This window comes from Phyllostomus discolor, chromosome 3 (genome assembly GCF_004126475.2).
Source record: "Phyllostomus discolor isolate MPI-MPIP mPhyDis1 chromosome 3, mPhyDis1.pri.v3, whole genome shotgun sequence".
Classification (NCBI taxonomy): Eukaryota; Metazoa; Chordata; class Mammalia; order Chiroptera; family Phyllostomidae; genus Phyllostomus; species Phyllostomus discolor.
In genome coordinates, this window is record NC_040905.2 from 196,515,808 (window position 1) to 196,537,666 (window position 21,859).

Sequence of the window (21,859 nt, forward strand, 5' to 3'; positions counted from 1 at the left end):
GCAGCCACGCCCGGTCTGAGGCTCTTCCAGACCAACGTCTCGGCCTGCGACAGCGGCTCTCTGATAACCTCCGGGCTGTACTCGGACTGTACCTCAGTGCCGTGTCTACGCCATCCAGGGCCTTCAGGCGGTTCTCCGGCACGAAGCCCTTGTCTAAGCCATAAACACCTTTTGAACAAGTTCAGGGCACTATATCCTGGGCTTTAACCTTCTAATTCTTCATTCCTATATTACTGTCACAAAACACTATCAGACCTCTCTGCTACTTGGGCATATTCTTAAAAGTAAACATTAGTTTAACATCAAACATGATAATGGCACATTAGACTTGTGTCCTGTCCAGAATTTAATGGAGGGTCTCAGTTTTAAAATGCGATGAATCTTATACTCGACATGGCTCAAATTCATCAGTCAAGAGACGTTTCTATTCTGTTTACATACTCTTCCCAGTTTCGATGACCAATCCACATGAATTTCCACAAAACCTATAGAGTTCTCCTAGGGCAACCAACACAATGGTTATTCCAGAAGATCTTCCATCCCTGACTGACTGATCCAGCTCTTGCTAATCTGCTTGTCCAGCTCATTATGTGTATTCATTATGTGATGAGTAGTAGGTTCTATGCTTCCTGAAGGGAAACTGCTAGAAGAACACAGCCCTACTAAGGACAGGGGAGAGGAGGGCCTACCCACTAGCCATGGCAGCGATGGCAGGACTGAGCTGCATCTGCCCCTCTCTCCCGTTTTCAGGAGAAGGAGGGGAGGCAGCAGCCTGGCTAGAGGACAGGGAAGTGACAGAGAGACCTAGAGATTCCTCTCCAACTTGGGTTTCAGCAGCGTGCCAGAATGAGGGCATCTGTGAAGCTCAAGAGGAAGAACCCAAACCAGGTCAGTCCCGATGCTGATCCAGCCTGGTCCCCCACGAAGTTCAGATCATCGCCCTCCAGAAAGGCTTCGCCTGCCCGTCCTTTATAAAGGCAAAGGATTCAACACATTCCTATGGTTACTGCGTGCAGTGTCCATCTCAAATGATGGAAAAACGAATATTCTAATATTCAAATTTCATGTGAGGAAGAAAAGAGAGAGTTCATAAGAGCTTTTAAAGAAATGTACCTTATTCCATTCGCTTATGATTCGCAATATGATGCAATAATCATTCCCTATTTTCAAGGGTGCATTATAATATTTCCCATAATACAGCCTGTCTCCAACAGCTATCTCCATGGCCTCCTCTGGAACATCTCTGGCCAGCAGTTCTGCAGCCACGTATCCATTGGCATCAGAAGCATTGCTAAAGAACGAGGCAGCCCCTTGAGAATCACAGGAAAACGTGCTCTGGAGAGCCAGGGGAACCACTAACACCTGATAGGAACTGGAAGGAAAAAGAAAATGTCTATCAGACTCTGGCATGTGGGACTCATTCATTCATTTACTCCTATTTATTGAGTGGCTGCAATGAGATGAGCACTTTTCTAAGCACTGGACATACAATACTGGATCAAAACAAAAAAAAAAAAAAACCCTTGCCCATGTGGGATTTAGTCTGACAGCTCCGGCAGTCAAGGAACTCCCGTTTTAAACCTACAGTGTTATTGCCAGATGAGCCAGGGGGAGGGATGTCTTTGAGCTCTGGCTGCTGGGTGCCAAGGACATCCTCTTTAGCTGACAGAAGTTGTCACACACGTCGCTGCCTGCCCTGGGCATGCGTGCACGCCATAATGTTGACCTAATCCATGGTTTTCAGGTGGGCAAACATAGCCCAGCTGTGGAAAGGGTTTAGCAGTCACATGGAGGCTGGCTGCCCACAGGACTTCATGTACTAAGCCTGCAAAAAGGCTCCAGGAGATCACATGGTAGCTTAACATGGAACTCATGTGACTGACATTTCCCGCAGTTCGCAGAGTGATACTGAAGTTCATGTGAGATCAACGAGAAGCAAGGAGTGCAAGGGCACCACGGGTTAATCCAGTCTGACGACATTCTGAAATAGCCGGAAGGGCAAAATGTCACAGGCATATTGTGAAACTGTTTCCTAACTGTGGACACAGACACACACTGGCAATCAGGTGCCCTTTTGTCATGTGTTTTCTTATTTATCCCCCCAAACAGAAAACCTGTCAGTGAAAGGGAGCCGAAGAACAAAATTTCACTGAGCATGAATCAGGCCTCCCTTTTTATTACCATCTACTCAGGATATAGCTCCTGCCTCTGCCTTTAGTCACTGTCTAAACAGCTGCTTTCTCAATCAGGCCTGATAGCAGGAACCTGAGTGATTCACTCCCGTATCTTTGCAAGTCCTTACACGGGCCTCTGGCTATGGCCGACTCCCCACTCATGTGTCCTGAGTTAAAGTTTCAGTAAAGAGGAAAAATATGCATGAACACAAGATACCATTAGGGGGATTTCCAAAGCTCATTCGGCCACATAATCCTGTTTTACCAGCAAATGTACCCATCCTATTCCACATACCTAGTGTTCGCTGAAGGCCCACAAGTCACTGGGTTGAGCAAAGGGAGCCCTCCCCCACAGCATGTGTTAGACTTGGCAAGTCTCCATTCTGAGCGTCACAGGTGTCCTTGGGGCCCCGATTTCCACAAAGTCTGGGTTCACTTTTGGCAAAGGCTTTTTTTAGGAAAGGGACAAAGCCTGCAGGACAATGAGTTGTCACTGCCATCACCAGCCAACATTTATTAAGCACCCACTGCCTATAAGGGATGACCTATAACAACACACTTTCCTGGGGCTCGAAGGTGTCCCTGTGATTCGTGGCTGTAGGGAAGAAAGTAAATGTTGCCACAGCCCCATCCTGTCCATAAGCGTATCTGCAAACCCCTCTCATCGTTCCAGGTAAGTGGTGGTGTTCAAGTGCAAAGCCAAGGCTCTCCTGAACTATTTGACTCTGTACATCGCCCATGAAAGGCACTATTCACGTGGCAGAAAGCCGTCTCCCCAGTTAGTGTGATAATCACCTGAGCTTCCGGATAATTATACAGATTTCTAGCCCCCATCCCAGACCCACTGAATCCAAATCTCCAGGACTAGACTCTCAGACTTTGTCTTGCTGATAAAGCAGCCCAGGTGATTCCTGCCATCTCTCAAGTGTGGGCAACACCATCATTGAGGGAGCCCAGGAACAGGCCCTTGTCCACCCAAGTTCACCAAGCGGGGGACGAGAGCCTCGGTCCAGAGCCCCGGCCTCACCGTGTGCCCCAGGCCACTGCCCTTTCTCAATAATGCACAGAGCAGGCTCATGCCTGCCTCACACACTGGCCACGCTGCTACCCGCAGTTCAAATCAGATACAGTACATGGGCCGAGGTGACCACCCCACCCGCCTGCTGGTCATTCACCCTGAGGATGTTTTAGGGGAGCAGTCATGGCTGCTGGAAACGTGGATGTTCCAGAAGGACTTTTCCCCTCTTTCTCACCACCACCCTTCCTTGAATGACTCACAGATCTCCACTTCCTGTTTGGGAGGCTCAGGTCTGCATGAGTCCCAAGGGCTGACTGTCATTCGGCTTTTCTTTTTGCCTTATGTCATTATTTGGCCCAAGTACCACATGTGCTCTTGCAAATCCCCTCAGGAAGTGATATCACAACTTCTGTTCTCTTTATAGCAATAGAATCACAGTGCATTCCAGGCACTTGTCAGGAATCAAGAAACAACAATTTAGGCCACATCCATTCCTGGAAAGACCTTTGAGCATTTACTGAACTTAAACTAATGGAAAGACAAAAAAAAAAAAAAAAAACAAAACCCTAAGTTTCATTATAAATGGACACACAGATAATATCTCCAGATGTTCTTTTTACAGTATCTCACACTTGGTTCTGCCTTGACTGTGCTGAAGGGTCGTCAGACTGACCGGGTCAAGAGAGATAGGCAACAGCAGTTAGTCAAAGGCAGCAAGGTCACTGTTACCTCCTCGACTTACTCCCGTCAGCAAGCTGCCCATCTCTACAGGCAAACCTCTCTTTTCCTCTCTAAAAAAGGGAATAATTCTGCTTTGGTAATTCCACCACGACCTCTGTAAATAAAGTGCTTAATTGAACACAGCGCCGTCCTCCAAACTACCGCTCCCCCTCCTGCTATCCTGCTACTGTCCGGGATCCCAGAAGCAGTCATTAACTATGTGGAATTTCGCCCATAACTCAATATGTGAATGCAGTAAAAGAATGATCCAAAGGACCATTTCAGAAGCCACCTGTCCTTAAATAAGGGAAAATACACTCTGGTTTTGGCCAATGGGACGATGCTCCTGGCTCCACCAGGCACACGTGGAGATGGGCGTGTGAAGGATAACATCTGGCACATCGCCGACGCCGATGAACAAAGGCACGGATTTAAGTTCTAGAGCTAAGCCGCCCAAATGCTGGTCTGTGGCCCTTTAGAAGTCTCTCTCTTTGTTTGGAAAGGTGCTGGTTGAAATTAAGGGTCCAGTCTGTGCCCAACTATTCAAGTGCTACCACCCAGAGATTCCAAAACACTCCATGAGAATTGCTGGGCAGCTGCGGGAAAGGGGCTGCCACTGACCTGATTGGCCCGTTGCTCTCCTGGGCCTTCCTCAGCTTCAGGCGTGGGAGGGGCCCTCCGTGCACGGTGAAAAAGTCTACTTCTGGAAGGGGAGGCTCTGAAAACATATGGAAAAGAAGAAAAGAGTATGATAGGATAAGTAAAAGCACGAAGAAGGTGGTCCTTGTGGGGCCATCAAAAGGAAAGTTATAATGGAAGGAGTGATGAGCATATTCCAATACATAGTACAATAGAGATGGTCTTGAAAACATGACGCTAAGTGAAATAAGCCAGACACGAAAGGGCAAATATTGTATGATTCCACTTATATGAAATATCTGTAATAGGCAAATTCATAGACATGGGAAATAGGTTAGAGGTTGCCAAGGATTGAGGGGGTGGGTAGGGAATGTGGAGTTATTGCTTCATGGTCAACAAAGTTTCAGTTTGGGGTGATAAAAACATCTTAGAAATAGGTAATGGTGATAACACTGTAAATGTACTTAATGCCAATAAATCATGTACTGAAAAATAGTTGAAATGGTACATTTTTAAAAATATATTTTATTGATTATGCTATTACAGTTGTCCCAATTTTCCCCTTTGGCCCCCTCCACCCAGCACCCACATTTTCGCCAGCAATCCTCTCCTGCTTAGTTCATGTCCATGGGTCATGCATGTAAGTTCTTTGGCTTCTCCACTTCCTATACTATTCTTAACACCCCTCTGTCTATTTTGTTCCTACCAATTTGTACTTCTTAATCTCTGTACCTTTTCTCCCATTCTCCCCGTTCCCCCTCCCAGCTGATAACCCTCCACAGGTCACCCTCCACATGATCTCCATTTCTGTGCTTCTGTTCCTGTTCTGCTTGTTTGCTTAATTTGTTTTTTAGTTTCAGTTGTTGATAGCTGTGAATCCATTGCCATTTTAATGTTCATAGTTTTGATCTTCTTTTTCATATAGAATGCCCTTTGGCATTTCATATAATAATGGCTTGGTGATAATGAAACTCCTTTAGTTTTACATTATCTGGGAAGCACTTTATCTTCCCTTCAATTCTAAATGGTAGCTTTGCTGGATACAGTAATCCAGGTTGTCAGTCCTTGCTTTTCATCACTTTGAATACTTCTTGCCAGTCCCTTCTAGCCTGCAGTTTCTTTTGACAAATCAGCTGACAGTCTTATGGGAACTGCTTTGTAGGTAACGCTCTACTTTTCCCTTGCTGCTTGTAAGATCTCTAACTTTCACCTTTGGCATTTTAATTATGATGTGTATTGGTGTGGTCCTCTTGGAGTCCATCTTGTTTGGGACTCTCTCTGTTTCCTAGACTTGCATGTCTATTTCCTTCACCAAATTAGGGAAGTTTTCTTTCATTATTTTTTCAAATAAATTTTCAGTTTCTTGCTCTTCCTTTTTTTCTTCTGGCATCCCTATGGTCTGGATGTTGGCATGTTTGGAGATGTCCCAGACTCTTCTTACATTATCCTTGTTTTTTTTGCATTCTTATTTCTTTTTTCTGTTCTGGTTGAATGTTTAATTCTTTTTCATGTTCCAAATCATTGACTTCAATCCTGGCTTCAGAAGGAAGCTATTGGTTCTTCACTGTTGGTTCTCTGTAGCTTTTTCTTTATTTTACTTAGTGTAAACTTTATTTCTTTATGTTGTTGCCATACTCAGTGAGTTCTTTGAGCATCCTGATCACCAGTATTTTGAACTCTGAATCTGATAGGTTGGCTATCTCCATTTCATGTAGTTCTTTTTCTGGGGTTTTATTCTGTTCTTTCATTTGGGCCATCAATTTGGTAGCCTCCCTGTATTTGTTTTTATGTATTAGGTAGAGCTGCTTTGACTCGCTGTAAAATTATCCTGGGTAGAGCCTTCGCTAATCACCAGAGTGGGGCAACCCGCTTCACCGTCTTGTGGCTCTGTGCACGCTAGTCAAGGTGGAGGCATAAGCAGACATGCTTCACCTCATTGCACAACCATGAAAAGGAATTACAACTAAATCTCTAAACAGATAACACCCAGAACCATCAGAAAATTGAACTCTATGGAAGTTTGACAACCAAGGATTTAAAGAAGCCACATTCGTGCAGACAGGTAGGAGGAGTGGAGATGCAGAGACAGGGCAGAGAGGCAAGGAGATGTGTTGTGGTGCAGGGGCAGAAGCAGCAGAGCAGGCACAGGTGGTCCCACATTCACATGTGGTGGATAAAAATCAGGAGGGATGCCTCAGGAGCAAGTGATCCCAGTCCTAATTTTTATCCACCACACGTGAGTGTGGGACTGCCTGTTCCACCCCCTCTCCATGCCACTCCTGTCTGCACTCCTCTCTGCTCCTGCCCACCTTTCCGAGACTCCGACCCTCCTATCCGTCTGGATGAATGTGGCCTCTTTAAATCCTTGGTTGTTGGACGTCCATGCAGCTCAACTTTCTGACAAACTGGGGAGATATTTGGTTTGTAGTCTAGTAATTTTTGCTCTAGTTGTGCAAGGAGGCAAAGTGTGTTTATCTACACCTTCATCTTGACCCGAAGACTCCAAAATGGTGCATTTTATGTCACATACATTTTACCAGAATAAAAAGAGTGACACCCCAGCACTGATGGAGGGTGGATGCTGTGGTTATTATTTACTTGGTGGATAGGTACCTATTTGGTGGGGAAGACCAGCTAAAACATTAGACTTCTAGATCGTGTATAAACACACAGCTCTCTGTCCTTCTTTCGCTTCTCCCACCAATCAGATTCCCTAAATAGCTTTTCCACTGGTAGGAGAAAATACAATTTGTCTGACACCGGCGTTTAGCATCTAACTAGAAGCTGCATTCATTCACCAGCTGCCATTCTGCCTTGTGAGTAACACACCTTAGATGTCTTGAGCACTAACCAAATGTACTAGATGTGTCCTGTATATGTCTCATCTCACTTTATCTTCTCAACAATGCTATCCAGTACATGAGGTTTACAGACACAGGGAGGAAGAGAGAATGAGAAGCAACAAAATGTGAACGTCCCCATTTCTGGCCCTGAACCCTGCCACAGTGAAATCAAGGACTAGGAGACTGAAGTAAACTGTATTTACCCAAGTAGAATATAGCTTTGGGGTAGAAATTCTCAATACAAATTTTAATAAATAAACCCTTAGACCTTCGTAGATAGTTTTTAAAGCTCTACTGAGTAAGTGATTTATACATCACCATTCGACACACATTAATTAGCCACTTCTATACACCAGGCACCATGTGAGGCTGTAAGAAACAGCCATCAAAGTCATGGTTCCTACTTTCCAGGAGTTCGGAGTCTGATTGTGGAGACAGTTCTGGGAACCTGCAATGTGTAGAGCCATGAGAGAGTGATACACTGGGCCAAGGGCAGGAGGGTGAGCTATCGAACACAGAAACAGATGCACGCAGGGGAGGAGGTGAGAGAGAGTGGACAGTAGGTCAGCGTGGCGGAAAGCTGAGTCCAGCATACAGTGAAAAGTGTGGGCAGAGGTCAGCTCCGAGGTCCTAGGAAAAAGAAGTCATTTATGACTCCAGGACAATGTGTGTTTTAGAATCACAACAGAGATGACTCCTGGGAAGGAGAACTGGAAAAGAGCACACGCAGGTCACCCAGGATCTACGTGAGGAGTGCTGGGGGTCTGAGGCAAGTGGTGGCCCTGAGGATGGAGGCAGCACGCAGATGCGAGAGCCCCTCGGGGCAGAGGCGGGCCAGAATGTGGAGGAAGACGAGGAAGGGAAGGGGAAGGAATCTGAGCTTAGGTTTTGGTGACTGAGTCAGCAGTGATGACCTTCGTCCAGGCCTGGGGGGGGAAGTTCAGAAGCAGCTCACTACTAGATGTGAAGTTTGAAGTGCTTGTTGAACTGTCTGGCAGACAGGTGGAAACATTTTGCGTTGGCCAAAAAGTCTGTTTAGTTTTTTTCTGTATAGTAAAAGGCACATTTTTCACTTTCACCAATAAGTTTATTGATTTGGATATTTTGACTATGTTAGCTATCTCCTGCTATTGGCCAGGGGTGCTGCTAGCCGTCTTCCAATGCATGGGACAGCCCCACAGCAAAGCATTATTTGGCCACAATGTCAATAATACCAAGAAACTTCACAAACCACATCTGACATGTTAGATCAGTCACGGCACCTTGTCCATACACTGCACAAATCATTTTTTAGCATTTCCGTTGCATTTTTACCTTTCTTGAAATAATAAAGCATAATATGCTACAAATATTATATATTTCCTTCCATCTTCAATATTAAAATGGCTGCACAAAAATTCACCAATTGTGGTTTTTTTTAATGCATGCTGATACTTTGACAGCTGTCACAATACAATCTCACAAAGTTGTTTCCAATGAAGTTAAAAACAATTAAGTGCTACTAGAGCCATCTTATGGGGGGGGGGAATGAACTTTTTGGCCAATCCAATACATGTGAATGCCTCAGCCTCTTGGATAAGACCAAGTGTAGAAATACAGGTCCAGAGCTTAGGAGCACACTGTGGATACGCAGTGTTGATACACAGTCAGTCATTAGGAGAAGAGGCTATGGTTACTGGGGACCATGGAAATGCCTCTGAGAAAAGCTGAGGGCCTGGAGCAAACCACTGAGCACTGCGGGTATCTAAGACAACGAGGGAGAGGGAGAGCCCCCTGTAGCTTTTGTGAAACAGCACTAAATCTGCAATTTCTTCCAGAGTCACCCAGGCATAGTCGCACAGATTACGCATTAAGCCTGTGGGATTGGCAGGGACCCTAGGAGGACCAGGAACAGCCCTTGCTTACAGTCAAGGCCTCACACCAAGGTGCTGAAGGTCTCTGCCATCTCCAACAGTTGTACAGAAAGAGAGTCCAGAATGGACACACCTGAGCAGGACCGACTCCAGGGTCCTGCAGCTATGATGGGGAGAGGGGAAGGCAGTTTGAGGAGCCCCTGCCCCGTGCCCACCAGGAATGTGCTCCTTCCAGACTGAGAACGGCTGCCCCCAGCCCTTCATGCAGTCACTGAAATGCCCTTTCCTTTGAAACGTTTTGTTCGTTTTGTTGTCACAGTAAAGTAAGTGGTTTTTATCGCATGTTTCCTGTTCTCTGCCCAGTGGGAGATGAACCGTTCACTCTCTCTGCCTGTGTGCCCCCTCCTCGGGCCCTTTCAAAGTATTCCTCTGTTTAATCTCTTCTCTGAGATGAACAGCTGTAGCTCCTCTAATCTCTTGGTTAACCTTCTAAAACCACTCCGTTTCTCAACACCCTTGACAGCAGCAGAAGAAAGTGCTCACCCGGCCCAACAAGGGCGGCCTCCCAGCCCCCGCGTGAAGCCAGCCCCTGCTTGGTGGCTCTGTCCTGGAGAAGCTGCCCTTTCCCTTCGGTTCTCCCTGTGCCCCTGCCAGCCAGTTGATCCAGCCGCCCGCCATGTGACTTCTACACTGTCTTCTGCTTTGCCTGCTCAAGGCCTTCCCCACCTTAGATTTTAAACACTCTGCTTTACCCCTCTAATGTAAAAGCATGAACTTCATCAGGCTCATCTTAGCCACAATTCAAAGTCACATAACTTTAATGGCTAGCTGTATTTTCCAAGGTCTTCTTTCCCATCCCCCCAACTGCTGCCCTTGGCAGATCCCTTCAGCCTCCCCTTTGCCTCATGGCTGATTAAAAACAAATTAGACTCAAGGCAAGAAGCAGGCCGTGTCAGGAGAATGTAGTTCGTTCATCCTGGGTATGTAAGATGAGGAAGCCCCAGAAGGGAGACCCTCACTATCATTCTTGGGTGCTGACAACATCCATCCACCCTCTCCTAGAAGCAAATGACAAAGGGAGATATGGGGACTGCCGTGTGAGAACACTTTGAAGAGTGTGAAGAAAAATAAAGGAAGGAGAACTTGTCCTAAAAATATATTAAATGTATTATAAAATTAGAATAATTGAGATTTCGGTCAAGACGGAGGCATAGGTAGACATGCCTGCCTCCATGCACAACGATAGAGAAAAGCGCAAGTAGACTGCAGAACGAATATCACCCGGGATTTTAAGAAGTTAAGCTCTGTGGAAGTCCGACAACCAGGGGTTTAGAGAAGCCACATCCATCCAGACGAGTGCAAGGGGTGGAAACATGGAGAGGGAGAGAGGCGCAGAGGGGCATGGAGACGATCTTATGTGGTGGATAAAAATCAGGAGGGACACCTCAGGAGCGAGGGATCCTGGACCCAGGCCACACCAACCAGCCTGGGGTTCCAGCACCAGGAAGATAAGCCCCATAACTTCCGGCTGTAAAAACCAGTGTGGGCTGGGGCGGTGAAAGAAACTGAGGGATTCTCTCAAGAGATTCCTATTAAAGGGCCCACAACAGACTCGGGACTCACACAGACCCACTCACTCTAAACTTCAGCACAGGGCAACAGCTGGAAGGGCACCAGGGGCATATGAGGAGAAGGCAAAATGCAAGTGCCAGGAAACAGCTTCTTCCTGTGCAAAACTCCAGAGGTCAGGCAGTGGCATTGTCCCCTCTGCAAGCCCTCCCCTGCACAGAGCAACAGAGCAGTGACCTGGGTTGCCCTGTCCTGGAGATCACTTAAGGCTCTGCCCCATACAACTTACCAGGTGTGCTTTTCTACAATAGGCCATGCTACTAAGCCAGGGAGTCAAAGAAGCTCCACCTAATACACAGAAACAAACACAGGGAGGCTGCCAAGTTGAGACAAATAAACCTGGCCCAAATGAAATAACAGAACAAAACTCCAGAAAAAGAACTAAACAAAATGGAGATAACCAAACTTTCAGATGCACAGTTCAAAACACTGGTTATCAGGTTACTCCAGAAACTCATTGGGTACTTCAATGGCATCAAAAAGACCCAGGCAGAAATGAAGGTTGCACTAAGTGAAATAAAGAAAAATCTACAGGGAACCAACAGTGAAGGGGATGAAGCAGAGAATCAAATCAGCAATTTGGAACACAAGGAAGGAAAAAGCATTCAATCAGAACAGCAGGAAGAAATAAAGAATTATAAACAAACAAAAACAAAACCCCAAGGCTAGGCTTAGGAACCTTTGGAACATCTTTATTTTAAACATACCAACATCAGAATCATAGGGGTGCCACAGGGAGAAGAGGAAGAGCAAGAAATTAGAAATCTATTTGAAAAAATAATGAAAGAAAACTTCCCTGATTTGGTGAAGAAAACAGACACACAAGTCCAGGAAGCACAGAGAGTCCCACACAAGATGGACTCAAAGAGGACCATACCAATACACATCATAATTAAAATGCTAAAGTTTAAAGATAAAGAGAGAATCTTAAAAGCAGCAAAAGAAAAGGGAGCTACCTACAAAGGAGTTCCCATAAGACTGTCAGCTGATCTCAAAAGAAACTCTGCAGGCTAGAAAGGACTGGCAAGAAGTATTCAAAGTGATGAAAAGCTAGGACCTATAAGCTAGATCACTGTATCCTGCAAAGCTACTATTTAGAATTGAAGGGTAAGTGAAGTGCTTCCCAGACCAGGTAAAACTAAAGGAGTTCATCATCACCAACCCATTATTATATGAAATGCTAAAGGCCATTCTATATGAAAAAGAAGATCAAAACTATGCATATTAAAGTGGCAATAAATTTATAATTATCAATAATTGAATCCAAATAACAAACTAAGCAAACAAGCAGAACAGCAATAGAATCATAGATATGGAGATTATTTGCAGAGTTATCGGATGAGTGGGGGAAAGGGGAAAACAAAGGGAAAGGTGCAGGGATTAAGAAGAACAGATTGGTGGGTACGAAATAGACACAGGGTGTTAAGGACAGTATAGGTAATGGAGTAGCCAAAGAACATGCAGGACCCATGGACATCAACTATGGGAGGGACTACTGGAGGGAATGGGGGTAGCAGGTGGAAGGAGGGCAGAAGGGGCAATTGGGACAACTATAATAGCATAATCAATTAAAGATACTTTAAAAATTACAATAATTGAAAGAGTAAGGTATAAGCACAGGACAGGCAAAGGTATGGAAGATGCTGGAACAATCTAGAAAGGGACCCAAACAATTGAAAATTTGTTTTTAAAAATAGAAAGAGATGCAAATAAATAAATGAAAATATTGTATTTGACATGAAGAGTCTTCCCAGAGGTGGCAGTGAGCTGGCTGATCACTTTTTGGGGAGAGGGGCTATTACCAAGTAAATATGGTCTTATACTGTACATCCAAACAAATTCTACATGGATCTAAGGTTAAATACGAAAAACAAATCTATTAAGAAGCATTAGAAAATAAGAATTAGGTTGATTTTAGGGTGAGGAAGGCTTTTCTTGGCATGATCAGAGGCGGAAACCATAAAAGAATCAATAAAATTGATTACATCAAATTTTAAAATGTCTAAATGTCAAAAAGAATATTGAAAAGAAAATTAAAGTGTAAATACTCTGGGGGTTGTGATAGGTAGAAAAAAGATTAGTATCATTATGGAGGCAAACTGTTAACACCAGTAAGAGAAAAGAGGTAATGCAAATGTGAATGTGTTTAAAATTCCTCTAAAACCCACCAAAAGAAACTAAAAGAACCAAAAATGGAAGGAAAATGTATTTGCACCAAAACCAAAGTCCCAATTTTATACTATAAACTGCAAGTAAATGCAAGGAATTAATACACTTAAATACACACACCATGACGGTTCTTTTCTAACCCTGGGCACCAGCCCAGATAGATCATGCCACCACTCAAGGCCGGATCAATTGACGTTGATGGCAACAGAAAAAAAAAAAAACAGTAGTTCACGCTGTGTGTAAGCCATCAGCTCTCACAAGGCTGGCTACATCTCCCCTATCAATAAAGTTAAGAGACTTGGCCTCCCAGGAAGAAGGAACAATCTTCTTTTCATCTTTACATCCCCTTCAGCACTCAGCCTGGCTCTTTGTACAGAACCAATCAATAAACGTTCGCTGAGTAAAATTGAGTTGCAGCACACCCCTCCCCCACCTCTATGCCACCCACAAACCCTGGTTCTGGGTTTCTAGGAGTTTTCATCAGTAAGATTTAGTGTTATGTTAAGACACTCAGTGGGAAAATCCCATTCCTTTTTCTTCTGGGAAATCAGTTCCTTCCCTTTCCAAGGTCAAATTCCACCCTTGCCTCACATTTCTAGGAAAACTCAAAAATTTACAAGTTTTCGGAAACAAAGCCACCCCCTGCACAATGCATACTCTTCTGACATAAAGAAACTTTCCAGCCCTGGCCAGGATGCTCAGTCGGTTAGAGCATCGTCCAGATATGCCAAGGTTGAGGGTTCAGTCCCCAGTCAGGGCACATACAAGAAGCAACCAGTGAATGCATAAATAAGTGTAACAACAAATTGATGTCTCTCTCTCTCTCTGCCTCCCTCCCCCACAACTCCTCCCTGTCCCCTTCCTTTGTCTTTCTGAAAATCAAAATCAATCAATAAAAAAAAAAACTTTTAAAAAGAAACAAGCTACTGGATGGATTTCCATCTCCCAACCCCTCTCACAAGCACCCTCTTCCGTTTTCCCAGCAGCAGTTGCCTCTGCCCTTCAGCATTCCTAGAGCGCCCCTTGGAAGTCAGCACTAGTGCATTTAAAGGGCCCGTGTTCACCCGGTTCCCAGCAGTAAGATTTAGTTTAATGTGAGACACTGAGAGGGAAAATTCATTCATTTTTCTTCTGGGAAATTAGCAGATGCATTTCCCAACCCAAATTCCTTGCCTAACATTTCTGGTAAAATTCAAAAGTTCACGATTTAACTCAAATACAGTCACATCTTGGGCAGCCAGGTGCTCCTCCTCATGTCAACATGTAAGTTTCCCTTTTTTCCTCTTCTATAAAAGAGAAGGGGGCTTTAATTTTACCCTTTCATGAGATCTTAACTAATTGTTGTACTTTTTTAAAAAACGCAAATTCTTTACAGTAGGGTAAGATTTGGAAAACATGCTGTCTTGAACTCCACAAATTTAAGCAGCTCAACAGTGCTCCCTGGTGGCCTCAAGCACAAACAGAATGCTTAAGCTGCAAAAAAAAAAAGGTAGAAATTGTCTCACCAAGATGAAACTCTCTTCCCCCAACTCAAAAAGTATTAAATGCTCATTTGGATCAGCACTTCAAACCACCCAAACATGACAAAGACCAGAGATTGAGAAAATACATAGCTATTCATTTTAGTAAGTCACATGAGAAGGAATGCCCTAAAACTTCAATGTTACCTTTCTTTCCGGCCCCCAAAATGTGGTGAATTTTTTTTAGGGCGGTAGCTCTAAAACTTTCCTTAACTAACCATGCATCTCCTTAGGACCAACACCACCCATGGGCCAGTTCTGGGTTGGCCCTCGTATTCACTCATCACAAAAATATTCTGATGTTGTGCTGTGTGTCAGCACTGCCCTTGCATGCTGGGGATTCAAAGCAGAACACACAGACTAAAATCCCTGCTTTAAAGGTCTCCTGTGTTGGTAGGGGAGAAAGAAGATAAACAAGTAAACTTTAAAAACACAGTTTCTAAAAACACATTCTATGAAAAAATGCAAGCAGGGTAAATGGATGGAGAGTGATGGGGTGCAAATAGGGAGGTTAGTTATGAAAGGATAGGCATGAGGCCCCTCCAAGGCGATAGCATTTTAGCAGAGACCTGAATGATTATAATGTAAAGAAACCATGTATAGAAAGTGTCCATGAGGAGAAAGCAGACTTGGATTCTACGCTATACTAACAGAAACTCACTGGACAGTTTTGAGCTATCCAATGACAGGTTCTCATATACATTTTTAAAAGATTGCTCCGACTCTGGTGAAATTCAAGACTAGGTGGAGGAGGGAGGTGATAGGCAACTATGAAAGCAGGGAGGCTAGTCAGAAAGCTACTGCAGAGTCCAAGCAAGAGGTTGCCGGCTTGCATTACATTGCTACGGGTAAAGGCAAAGGTGAGGAGAAATGGTTGCACTCAGAATGTACTTCAGAAACAAGCCAATGGGGCCTGTGGATGAATTAGAAATTGGTGGGAGGGACAGAATCAACCATGACTCCTTTGGCTGGAGCAGCTGGTGAGTAGGAATGCCAATGACCAAGATGGGTCATTGGATGGGAGAGGAAAGAAGTGAGAAATCAAAAGCTCTGTCAGATTTGCCTACTAGATGCTCCATAGAATATGTTTAGGAGAGGAGTGGAAATAAGAGTCTGGAACTCAGAGGAGAGATAGGGACTGAGATACATATTTGAGAATACTCAGTGTATGCTAATAATTATAGCCATGAGACTGGTAGAGATCCCCTGGGCAGAAAGAGTTGATAATAAAGAAAAAGGAAGAGAGGAGGCTGGGGGTTTGTACAGCCGGGGGTTAGGGGTCAGGGGAGGTGCACCAATAAAAGTAGATGGAGCTATTTTCTTCCTTCTGCTGACTGTGGGCTACATTGGTCTTTCCTTAATTTTTAAAAATATAATGGTAGGTTGTTTAGTTGGGGTTTTTCTTGCTTCTTGAGATAGACCTGTGGTGACATGAACTTCTCTCTTATTACTGCTTTTGCTGCATCCTAAAAGCTTTCTTTTATCAAATTGTCATTCTCATTTGTCTCTATGTGTCTTTTGTATTCTCCTTTTATTTTTTCTTTGACCCAGTCATTCTTTAGTGGCATATTGTTTATTCTCCACATATTTGTGCTCTTTCCTGCTTTCTTTTTGCATTTGATTTCCAAGTTCAAAGCACTGTGGTCGGAGAATGTGCATGGTGTGATTTCAGTCTTCTTGAATTTGGTGAGTCTAGTTTTGTGTCCCAGCATATATGATCTATCCTTGAGAATGTTCCATGTGCACTGGAGAAGAATGTGTAACCTGGTGTTCTCGGACGAAAGGGTCTATAAATGCTGACTATGTCCATTTGGTTTAATGCATCATTGAAGGCTGGTATTTCCTTATTGATTTTCTGTTTAGATGATCTATCCATAGCTGTCAATGGGAGTTAGATCACCTACTATAACTGTGTTTTTGCCAGTTTCTCTTTTTAGTTCTTTAAGTAGTTGCTTTATATATTTTGGTGTTCCCTGAGTGCATAAATATTGGCGAGTGTTACTGTCTTCTTGATGATTTGTCACCTTTATCATTATAAAATGTCCATCTTTGTCTCTTGTTACTTTTTAATCTGAAATCTATATTTTCAGATATAAGTGCAGCTGCACTCACTTTTCTCTGGATGCCATTTGCTTGGAGAATTATTTTCTACCCTTTCACTTTAAGTCTATATTTGTCTTTGCAGCTAAGATGTGTCTCTGGAAAGCAGCATATGGTTGGGTTTTGTTTTTTGATCCAATCTGCTACTCAGTGCCTTGTAGATGATTGGATAAAGAAGATGTAGTATATATGCACAATAGAATACTACTAAGTTACAAGAAAAGATGAAATACTGCCATTTACAATAATATGGATAGATCGTAAGAGCATCATGCGTAGTGAAATAAGTCAGTTGGAAAAAGTCAAGAACCATGATTTCATTCATATTTGGGATATAAAAGTGAAAGCTACAGGTGAACAAACAAGACAGACAAACAAACAAACAAGAACTCTCAGACACAGACAACAGCATGGTGGTTAGCAGAGGGCAAGGGGGGTGGGAGGGGGGTAGTGAAGGGTAAGTGGGGTCAAGTAGATGGTGACAGAGGGAGTTTTGACTTTGGGTGGCAAACACACAACGCAATATACACATGATATATTACAGAATTGTACACTTGAAACCTATATACCCTGTTAACCAATGTCACCCCAATAAATGTAATAAGTTTTTTTAAGTAGATGGAGCTAGCAAAGAAGATTGAGAAGGAACAGCCAGAAAGGTAGAAGGAACCCACAGCCAAGACAGAAAGTATTCTAAGAAGGAGGGAAATGTCAGATGCTGTAGAAAAGAAAAAGGTAAGAATGAAATTGGCCAGTGGATTCTACAAGACGGAGACCCCTTCAGTAAAGCAGTGAAGGCAAATGCATCCAAACTGGAGCCGTTTCAAGGGGGAACAGGAGGTAAGGACGTGGCGCCTGCACAGTGGACGTTTCTCTCTGTCGAGCGGGGCTGAGAGAAGACAAAGTAGCTGGAGAGAATAAGGGATCAAAGGAAGTGTGTTTATTTTTCTTTGCTTTCATTCAAAGGGGAGATATTACAACATTCTTGTGCAGTGTTGAGACAAATTCTGCACTGGAAGGAGGTGATGATTAAATGAGAAGGGACGGGACCCAACGCACCGGCCTGGGGAGGGGGCAAGAGAGAAGACAAAACGTGTGGTTCCACGTGCAGGACACCAAGGGAGACTCGGGAGTGGCGAGTCCTCACCTGATTACTTCTACCTTCTCAGTGAAATAAAAAAGAAGCTAATGTTCTGCCTGTTAGCTCAGAGTCTATGTCCTGGACCCTTATGTCCCACATAAGGGTCATAACCCTTAGGAAGGGTAGCACAGTTTGAGAGAGACAAGAAAATGAGTGGAAAGAGAATCTGCTAGGGACTAGAGTGAGACTGACAATCATGTTTCCCTGAGATAAAACTATTTTTTTAATCCTCACCTGAGGATATGGTCATTGATTTTAGGCAGAGATGAAGAGGGAAAGAATGAGATATCCATGTGAGAAAAAATCATTAACCAGTTGCCTCCCAAATGCACCCCAACTGGGGGTCAACCCGCAACCCAGGTATGTGCCCTGAATGGGGACAGAACCTATAACCTTCTGGTGTACAGTACAGGTGGCAAACATAAGGCCCGCGGGCCGAATCTGACCCTCCACTTTGTTTTATCCAGCCCGACACCTTGTTTCTACCTGGCAGCAGCACCGAGCTCCTTGCCCCTAGTTAAGGAGTAGTTACATTTACACAGTCCTAAAATTACATTTGGCCCTTTGAAGGCAACTGAGAGGCTGATGTGGCCCCCGGTGAAAATGAGTTTGACACCCCAGTGTACAAGATGATGCTCCAACCTATTGAGCCACTCAGCCAGGGCTGAGAAAACTATTCTTAAGGCACTTGCAACAGAATCACAATTAAATATATTGCTGAGAAAGTAATAGGAAAAATTCTTTTAAAGTATGAATATCCAGAAGGAATTCAACCAACGTTCATGTACGCATTACCCAGGATTTAACCCATGATAACATTTTGTTTCAGATATCTTTGTAAGAAATAAAACAGTCACTGTGGCAGGCCCTTTAAAAGCATCCCTCTCCAATTCCGTGTCCTTCTTCCTCTAAGTTCATTATATAATGATAAAAAGGAATAGTGTTCCTCTTTCTCCAGCTCCATGATGACTTTGTTCAACCGAGTGCCTTCATTCCAGACTTACCTGTTATCTGGGTTGTCAGAGAGATGACCGCGGGACGTGCCGAAGACAATGCCTGAATGCTGACACTGTAGTTGGTACCCGGACGCAGGTCCAAGCACATCTCAGGAGCCTGGCTCCTCGTAGTGACATTAAAGGTGACTTCATGGGCAAATTCCTTCTGATACCACCTCTGGCCCTGAATGTGGAGCTAAAACACAGAAAAGGTCACAAGGTGAATCATTAGCTTGACAGACTTGGAGCGCCTAGATCCTTACCTTTCTCATGAACTCTCTTGCTGTCAACTCTAAAGTGCCTTCAAAAAGTGAAATATAGCCCTGACTGATGTGGCTCAGTGGATTGAGCACTGGCCTGCAAACTGAAAGGTCACTGGTTTGATTCCCGGTCAGGGCACATGCCTGGGTTGTGGGCCAGGTCCCTGGCTGAGGGTGTGTGAGAGGCAACCAATGGATGTTTCTCTCCCTCTCTTTCTCCCTCTCTTTCCCTCTCTCTAAAAACAAATAAATAAAATCTTAAAAAAAAAAAAAAGAGCATGGGCTTTGGGGGTCAGACCGACACATACTCTAACCCCTGTCCAACCACATTATTAGCTGGATGACCTTGGAAATATGACAGTAAGTAAAAGTTAGAGTTACAATACCCTGTATATTATATTCATAATATTATCAGTACGATAAATACATTTTTATATCAAAATGCACAAAAGATCAAGGACCCAATTATGGCAATATACGGGCCCAATGTGAAAAATCTATTGGCAAATTTTTAGGAGCAAGGCCCAAGGACAGTTTCCTAGGAAAAAAAATTAAGAATCTGAAATAAGGCTTCTCCAAAGCAGGACGTGGATTGGAATGCTCTAGGCTGGTCTGGTGAAACCGGGACAGGGTTCCCCCCTCTGCCCACCCCCTTCGGACCTTCCTCACACCTTCCTGTAACGTCCCAGTGCCTGGGCCAGTGGACACACAGTTCCTTCTACTTAATTTCTTCCAATAACAGCCCACCCCCAATGGGAATTCCCTTTCTTACTGACAATCACGTCCAGCTCCAAAAGTTCCCCTACACTCTCCAGACAATATGTTGAAACCCTGGTCGGGGACACTGGTGTGGAGAGACACAGGCCAAAGCCTTTGGATCCCTGCGCAGATCCAGCCTGGACATCAGTTCTGCACCAGGCCATGTGCACGGAAAACCCTCTCCAGGCTTTCCCATCAGTCCCCAGGGTCTCGGTGGTCAGAAATGCAGCAGAAGTGCCCATCTGATTGCTTCTGGTTGTCACTGCCACTGCAATTCTTCTATGGATAATGGCAGCTACACAAGTTGACTTTTAGGTATGTTGATATTTTTCAAACCTCCCGCATAGCCAACCCCCATGAACAGAGGAACTGTCAGCAACTTACTAAGTACATTTCCTCTATACCAGCTATCTTCGTATTTCTCCATCTCACACAGGTTTCATTAAATATTGAAATGTCACTGATGGTCTGTTTCACTGCAGGGAGAAAAGAATGAGAAATCAATTGACATCCAATACAAACCTACTATCTTTTCATTAGAAATTTTCTAAGGATAAGCATTTACATGGGATGATGTCAGCAATATTTTAACTTTCAAATCAGTGGTAGTAGCACACTTCTATAGTCATGTAAACTCAGTCCTAATGAAAGATTTGGGGTTACAAGATGCCCAACTGGGGGATCCCTCTTAAAAATTATTTAAGTCTATTTACTCACTGCAAACTCCTCTGGTGTTCTAAGTGAATTCCTCTGGTTTACTTAAAGTCAAGATGACAACTCACTGTACCTGCCTCGGACAATGTCACGTACACGAATAAGCATCAGTTTGAAATTCTGAGCCGAGGGAAACATTTTGGCACAAAGCTGAGAATCGCTCCATGCGGAGTTGAGTATTCCTGTCCCAAGCAGTCAGGCTTTTCATGACGGAAAGCGGGAAGGGTTACCTCTCAGTCTGTGCTTCCTCGTCTCTTAGACCAGAACATTTCTTGGCCTCTGCTCCATTTCATGGTAATCAATCTAAAAGTTACTTCAGATCTGGTATGGTGTTATGTAGAGGCACCCCCCCCCCCCCCCACACACATACACAAGGTTTTTAAAATAAAGCCTGCTTTCAAAACCCTGATATCAGAGGTTTACTGCCTTCCACAATTACCTCTGTCCCTAAACGGGAAATAATAGAACAGACTTGCTAAGAAGTTCCACAGGAACACTGTAATGACTATTAAGTGAGAAAGAACTTGCAAAGCACAAAGGGAAGGAGGAGAAGGGGGAGGGAGGGAGAAAGAAAAGAAAAGAATGAAGAGAGGGAAGGAAGGAAGGAAGGAAGGAAGGAAGGGAGAGAAAGAAAAGAGAGAGAGAAAGAAAAGAGAGAGAGAGGAAGGAAGGAAGGAAGGAAGGTAGGTAGGTTGATTGATTCATGGGAGCCGAGCCAGGCCTGACAGGTTCCTACGAATGAAGCCAGGTTGGTTGATGTGAGAGTCCTTTATGGATTGGGCAGCTCTGCCCAAGTAAAACCTGTTCCGCAGGCTACACGCTATATCCTCTAAATGTTAAGGTAAAGTAAGAAAGTATAGATGATTCAGGATAACCTAACCTCACTCCTGGGTACAGATGGTTTTAGAAATAAGCAGTAGTGGTACAAAGAACCCCACACTGATGAAACTTGACAGAAAGGAAGTAACTCCGATACTATTTAAGTAGCTCCAGACCTTTTTGTATAAGAAGGTGAAAAGTTTCCCAGTTCATTTAATATGACTGGATAATCACATGCCCGGAGTGCACAAGGATGGCACAACCAATCATTAAACACACTAGGCTAAACTCACTTATTAAAATAAATACATAAAATCCAAAATAAAATCTGAGCCAATAGAAGTCAGCAGTACATTCAAACGACAATACATTATGATCAGGGAGACTTATGCCAGGAATACAGAGAGGATCATTATTGGGAAAGCTATTCATAGAGTAAAAGAGAAAAACTGTATGGTTATTTTTATCATTACAATGACTAATACATTAATACATTTTCCTGACTA

General features: G+C 43.9%; 1 protein-coding gene across 4 annotated transcripts in view; it reads right to left on the bottom strand.

The window, feature by feature from the left end:
- The window catches only part of SUSD1 (sushi domain containing 1), a 112,548-nt gene that overhangs the window by 23,708 nt on the left and 66,981 nt on the right, over positions 1–21,859 (bottom strand). For all 4 annotated transcript variants that reach the window (XM_036022051.1, XM_036022050.1, XM_036022053.1 and 1 more), the window contains exons 11-14: positions 20,205–20,296; positions 18,811–18,997; positions 4,534–4,630; positions 1,114–1,372 (exon numbers count right to left, since the gene is read on the bottom strand). In XM_036022051.1, the coding sequence (XP_035877944.1) occupies positions 1,114–1,372; positions 4,534–4,630; positions 18,811–18,997; positions 20,205–20,296 (635 nt within the window). The remainder of the gene's footprint in view (positions 1–1,113; positions 1,373–4,533; positions 4,631–18,810; positions 18,998–20,204; positions 20,297–21,859) is intronic.